The sequence below is a fragment of the Jatropha curcas genome, chromosome 2 (genome assembly GCF_041381405.1).
Source record: "Jatropha curcas cultivar XTBG-Jc1 chromosome 2, XTBG_Jcur_1.0, whole genome shotgun sequence".
NCBI classification, from domain to species: Eukaryota; Viridiplantae; Streptophyta; class Magnoliopsida; order Malpighiales; family Euphorbiaceae; genus Jatropha; species Jatropha curcas.
In genome coordinates this window covers 21,456,035-21,462,370 of record NC_143152.1, presented here as the reverse complement: position 1 = coordinate 21,462,370, position 6,336 = coordinate 21,456,035, and the positions used below count along the sequence as shown (strand labels likewise).

General features: G+C 32.5%; 1 protein-coding gene across 1 annotated transcript; it reads right to left on the bottom strand.

Annotated features, from left to right (window-relative positions):
• Positions 1–1,026: 1,026 nt before the first annotated feature.
• Positions 1,027–6,024, bottom strand: LOC149498382 (Chaperone DnaJ-domain superfamily protein). The gene is made up of 3 exons (XM_089718513.1): positions 5,485–6,024; positions 2,432–2,501; positions 1,027–1,340 (listed from the first exon to the last, which is right to left on the bottom strand). The coding sequence occupies exons 1-3, from the start codon at positions 5,889–5,891 to the stop codon at positions 1,278–1,280; spliced, it is 540 nt and encodes a 179-aa protein (XP_089574639.1). The 5' UTR covers positions 5,892–6,024; the 3' UTR covers positions 1,027–1,277.
• Between the last annotated feature and the right edge of the window lie 312 nt (positions 6,025–6,336).

Genomic DNA, 6,336 nt, shown 5'->3' with positions numbered 1-6,336 from the left:
CAATTAAAAATTCCTGTTGAGCATGACACATGTTGTGGCATTTAGCATTGTTCTAGAAGAAAAAGCTCAAAAATTTATAAAAAAAAAAATGAAATAGTTTTTAAACTTTCTTTTTATTTCAGCTTTCAAATATAAAATGAACCCAAACCCAAATATTAAGCGTATAGTTCAATAAAAATGAGTATTTAGCTTTCAAATATAAAATGAACCCAAACCTAAGTATTAAGCGTATAATTTAATAAAAACGAGTATTTAGTGCACCCCTGATTATAAATATAATTTTTCCCGCAATCATATGATTTTCTAATTTTAAAATGATCGCACTAATAAGAGGGAAAAAAATTTCTTAGAAAGTAACTATAAAAACGAATTAGAAGTGTCACTAGTTAGACACTTTTAAGTGTAAACTATTGCTTTTCAAGTGTCATTTTCGTTTTTTTTTTTTTTTTTCATTCTTTCTTAATTTCTCTAGACAATATTAATTAACCACCTTTGAGAAATGTTTTCTGAAAATTCACCATTTTTTAGTAATTTGATTTTACACCCTAAAGTGGTAAAAAGCCCTCAAGCTTGCATAGTTGCATTGTAGTTTCGTTCAATCATTTGCTTTTTAGCTTTCTAAACAGCATCGTTTATAAATTTGGTTTGTTAAAAAAACAGTGTAGCACTAAGAGAACATAGTTAGATGAAGTTTGGCTTGACATGGAAAACAATAAAGATAATTACAGTAAGAGTGGCAGTAAAAATTATATACTTTAAATATTGCTTTTCCAAATGCTCCAAAAATAGGACATTGAACAAAACACAAATCACTAACTAAACATCTATAACCTTCAGCATTTTCACATATATATATAAAGCTGCAAGGCACGCCACTGGTCCAATTTGTTCTGGAACCAGCCCAGCAAAAGACTCGACAAGAATTGGCTCCGGAATTTCAATTCTGAATTTGATTGGAATTGTAGCAGCCAGACTAGATTCCGGCACGTACCCCCGACTTCTGAGACCAGAATCAACAAACAGTAATTCCAGTAAAAAAAAAAGACTAAAAAGGGCTCACTGGCCACCTTGGTAAAGCTGCAGCCCTGAAGTACAGTAATTTACATAATAAGAAAATTTTATTAAATAAATAAATCTCTAAACCAGAGACACAGATCTTGAAGGGAAAGCAGACAAATGCAACCCAGGCTCCAGATTGACGACCGTTATTGCAGATGATTCGATTAGATTCGATTAGTAGACAGTAAGTGATATATATATAAACTATGTGTTGGCCTTTACACCTCATGTTTATTTGCCTTGGCTTTCTCAATGGATTCCATAGCTTCTTCAAATGATTTCTACAAGCAAAAGCAAGCACCAAATATATTACCAAACAAAAGTTCATCTATACGAGATGCATAAATAACAAATTTTGGATCACTTTGCTTTTTACTGGAAAGTTTCCCAAAGGAAGCACTAATACTAACAGAAAAAGGTACATCTGTGTGTGTGTATATATATATATATATATATATATAACCTCTTCATGTACCCACATATATAGTCTAAAAATCACAACCTTTTTCCCAAGGTTAAAATACCAAAGTATTATCATCTCTTATTCTACCTATTACTTTGTTTCTTCACAAAGTAGTTCTTCATATAACTGCATTCAAATTGGGATTGGCCACATCAATGTGTACAATGTTTTTTATTTTATATTTTATCAGATTCATTTCTTTCCTGGAATTATGTTAATTAAATTAAACTGTATAAATATACATAGGACATGAACATATCTTCAATTGTTGCCTTCAAAGTTATCTCGATTCTGCATTATTCTATTTGTATAATGCAGTATTTTCAATTGTTGACTTAATTTATAGCAGTTGGCATCAGTGATCATAGTAACATGCTCCCAATAGGCCACCACATGAATCTTCAACAATATTGAAATATACCAATATAAACCTTAGAGGAGAATGTAAATCTTGCAACATACATAGAAAAACCAACTACATTCATTATATTGAATCGTGTAATATGCCAACTAGCATCTAAAGTGACCTTGGACTTTCACTAATGGTAGACATTAAAGTAGGTTACTTCAAACATCATGCCTCAAAACGAGAAGTTATTATGCATATTGATAATTAAGGTCTCATAGTTCAAGTCAACATATGCTTGCTCCACAATGATGAAATATGAAAAAAGCACATATTGCGAGAACAGGGTTTGGAAAGACCAAATATAAAACTTTGATGCAACAGAGTACTAAAAAGCAGTCATATGGAATAATGACTAGCGAGACATCAACTATGCCAAAGGCATCACAGCATAGTGACAGGCAATAGGATGAATTGGGAAGTAAAGTTTACTTGTTGAATGAATGAAAATAAATATATAATATGAGCTAACAACGGGCCAAATATAAGACTCAAGAACTTACTCCAGAATTTTGCATTTTCCACAGTGCTTCCCTACTCATGTCTATTATCACTGCCCCACCAACTAAAGCACTGCATAAAGGGAAAAATTACTTGACATAAGAATTTTTTTATGCATGAGTAGAGAACTAAGTACATAATAAGCTATCCTCAGTAAATAATATCAAGAATTAAAAAGGAAAGGAAAAAAATGACATGATAAAAGACTCAACGTTGTTACCTGTCAAGATAACAAATTTTATATTCGCAGACAACAAAAATGAAGGAAAAATTATAACAATTTTTTGGGATAATCGTTTCATTTATAAGCCTTCAGATTTGCACATATTTTCAATTTTATCCAATGCACATATATCCATTTTACTAAATATATTTTATAATTGGTAGCAATTGTATGTAAGAATACAAGCAATTCATGCCCAAAGGCATGCATCTTCATTGAGCTAGCATGGAGTTTACATGTTGATAATAAGGTCAAGTATGCTGGATATGATTTAAACTATCTGACTAGACCAACAGAACACACTTATAGCTACCCTCAAGTGCCTGTTTGGAATTCAGATTAAAAGCTGGTTTCCTAAGAAAAGCACATTTTTAGATAATGTTTCAAAAATTAGTTTCAAACTATTGTTAATTGTTTTGGAGTTTTATGACAAAAGCATGTCCAATTGACTTCTTTAAAAAAACACAAAACGTATCATTATTCTTCTCCTCTAAAGATGTTAATCTTGAGACTTAAGACTTGCACAAAAATCTTGGGAAGTTAACATGGGTGATTATTAGGCCGTGCTCAAAGTGAGGCTGTGTTCAACAAATCAAGAATCTCATCAGCAACAGCTACTTGTCTATTGTTTGTTGGACCTCAATTACACTCCTAACAAAATTTACCTGCAAGTATATGCCATTCATTTTCATGATTGTAGCATTCAACCAAAAGACTTAGGTTGCATTTGGTTTCAAGGATTTTGGATGCGAGGTTTTAAACACTTCATGGATTTGGTACAAATCTCTGGTTTGGCATAATAAAAATAGAATAAAATCTAGGGATTGTTCAAAATCTCTCATTCACCATAATCCTTCATTTTGAGGGTTTTTGAAATGCCACATGAGAGGTGAGAATCTTTTTCCAAACCACCCACATTTTTTTTTTTATAGAAGTATCATTCAGATCCAAGGTTTTAATCTTTACACCCACAAGAGAGATTGAACAAATCCGTGAAATTGAAAACCCTGGACATAATGAACATAAATAAAGTTTCTTCCATCAATTGCTCCGCTAGAGCTCAACTACTAACAGTGAACTATTGACTATACTGCCAAGTATGACGTGACACGGTCCAGGGAAATTAGGTTTAAGAATTATTTTGATTTCATTCTTAAATTTAGTTTTCAATTTAGGAAATTTACAGTGTTCATTAACATCCAGCTATTTTAGGAAATTTATGGTTTGTAATTTAGAAATGTTTATTATAAGTAGGAATATAATATAAATTCTTTTCTTTCTATCTCATTTAGTTTTCCTTGTTTGCAATTCATAATGCTGGTAGTATTAAATAAATAGCTATAACAATTTTTTTTTTAAGTTCTACTTTCTCTCCTCCGCTACAGCAACACAGTTACTGTTCATGGCCATAAAAAAACAGAAAACATAGGCTCCATTTGGCTTTCCATATGGGAATGTATTGCAATGTAATCAAATTCATTTCTAGTGTAATGTTTATATTAGAAATACATTTGATCACATTTCATTGACACTCACCGAACGAAGTGATAGTGCTATTTTGTGTTTTTCAAATTTCTATCCTGATGCAAACAACAAGATTTTAAAAACAAATTTGAAGATTGTGAAACTTAAAATTGGGGTCCACATTTAAGATAGGGTTTATTTGGGTATACTATGGAGTATCTTCTAGTCCTGCCAGTTTGTTGATATGTCTATTTAAATAATTGAGTCTAATGGTCTCCAGGAATCTTTGTTTTTGACTTTAGGGTCTTAATTTTATCTTGAAATTTGAATCAGTTTGAATCAGAATAACACATTCCTTTTAATTATCTTTGGGAATTCAAATCCTTATAAATGAAGTCAAATATAGAATTAATTTACTTCTTTAAATATCAATGCTTATACTCCTATTACTGCTATTCATAGTGCCTGACCATCTCTCCAAACAGCCCCAGGACCATCTATTTTTTGGTTAATCTTTTCTCTTAAACCTATTACTCTACAAGCCCTTATTATACGCCTAAATTTCTAGTCATTCACGCTTTTAAATAAACCCAAGATCTAGCCCCAACATTTGGTTCTGCAAGTGTCTTGTGTCAAGGTGCAGCTATATATATATCACCTGTAACAAGAGGGAAAAAAAAAAAAAAAGCAATGGCAAATTGCCATTCTGCTTCCTCTTTATTCTCCAAAGTTCAAAATAGATGCACAGCATCAGCACAAAACTTTAGATTCAAACAATAAAATGAGCCAAAAAGAAAAATGGAAAAAAGAAAAAAGAGGCGGGTCAGAGGGAATTAAGCGCCAAAACCACCAACATAGAATCAAGAACAGGAATAGGTTTCTCACTTAACAAAAAGGAACAAAGCACCTTATGATAAATGCATCCTGTGCCAATGTCAAAAGGAAATAACAGTCAATGACATCTCAATTACCAAAAGCAAAATCAAATAATTGTGCGCGATTGAATAAGGAAAAACACCACATAATTGGTCAATGGCCATCTCTTGCAAAGAAATCAATTCATAGAACTCTAAACTTCAAAATGACCAAATGCAGAAGCCAACAGCAAGACCCCATTTACAAAAAAAGTACATACTGTAGTTTGGATAGTGATTTTAACATTCAACATGTAACTTAGCATGACTTCAAATGTTGAGGCCCCAAAGATGTTTAATTAAAACACCTTAAAATGAGCAGAAACAAATACAATCAAGCTCAAAATGCACAAGCCACAAACCAAGCATAATTCAGAAGATTGAAACTAAAACAAAAATTGTTGGGAATTGAGAACCCTATTGAGCTTAAATAAATGGCAGAGCAAAAGCATACCTAGCAAAGGCAAAATTCAGAAGAAATGCACGTGTGGTCATATAGCGAAGAGCAGAATCGAATTTCATCGCAAAACCACCAGTAGTTCTTCTACTCTGACTCTTATAAGAATGGTAATCGTACCCGTAGCCATAGCCGTAGCCATCGCCATATCTATGGCTATTAAAACTGGAGGAAGCCGAAGCGGAGGAAGAGCGAATGTTATAATCGGCGCGGGTCCGATCGTCGGAAAGGGTTTGATAGGCTTCAGAGAGCTGTTTGAATCTAAGAGTTGCAGATTCTCTGACAGGTTTAGGAGATTGGGAGTGTTTGTCTGGATGATATTTGAGAGCCAATCTCTTATAGGCTTCTTTGATCTCCTCTTTCGTTGCGTTTCTGCGTAATTCCAATATCTTGTAGTAATCCATTGTTTTTCATTCTTCCTAATTCTGCATTTCCTTTTTCTTTTCCCCCAAATAAAGTACAATTGGTCCATGTATTCATGCCGTAGTCGTGGCACTTTCCTATACTTGCATTAACGATGTTTCGGTGGCGGTTTAAGGAACCGTTGGTTCAGATGGATGAGGTTTCAATTCGATTCAAAATTGGTTTTTATAGTTGTTTTAGACTAGCTAGATGGAAGTGGAATCGTGTATTTTCCAATACGGCTTAGCATTCGGTTTATCAATCCGATTAATTCCATTAATTGGTTAATTCGTGAATAAATATTTAATTAAAAATTTCAATTAAAAAAATTAAAATCTCGATGATCACTTAGAAGTTCGATTAAAAGTTAATTTAATCGAATTCATCAAATTAACCGACTCTTAAAATTATGTCTTTTAATTTAATAAATAATAAAATTAGAAATAT

Excerpts from the sequence above, each read along its gene's own strand:
- LOC149498382 (XM_089718513.1), bottom strand. The coding sequence starts at position 5,891 with ATGGATTACTACAAGATATTGGAATTACGCAGAAACGCAACGAAAGAG. Across the intron at positions 2,502-5,484 it reads CTGAATTTTGCCTTTGCTAG|TGCTTTAGTTGGTGGGGCAG; the intron begins GTATGCTTTTGC and ends CCCTTTATGCAG. Across the intron at positions 1,341-2,431 it reads GGAAAATGCAAAATTCTGGA|AAATCATTTGAAGAAGCTAT; the intron begins GTAAGTTCTTGA and ends TTTTGCTTGTAG.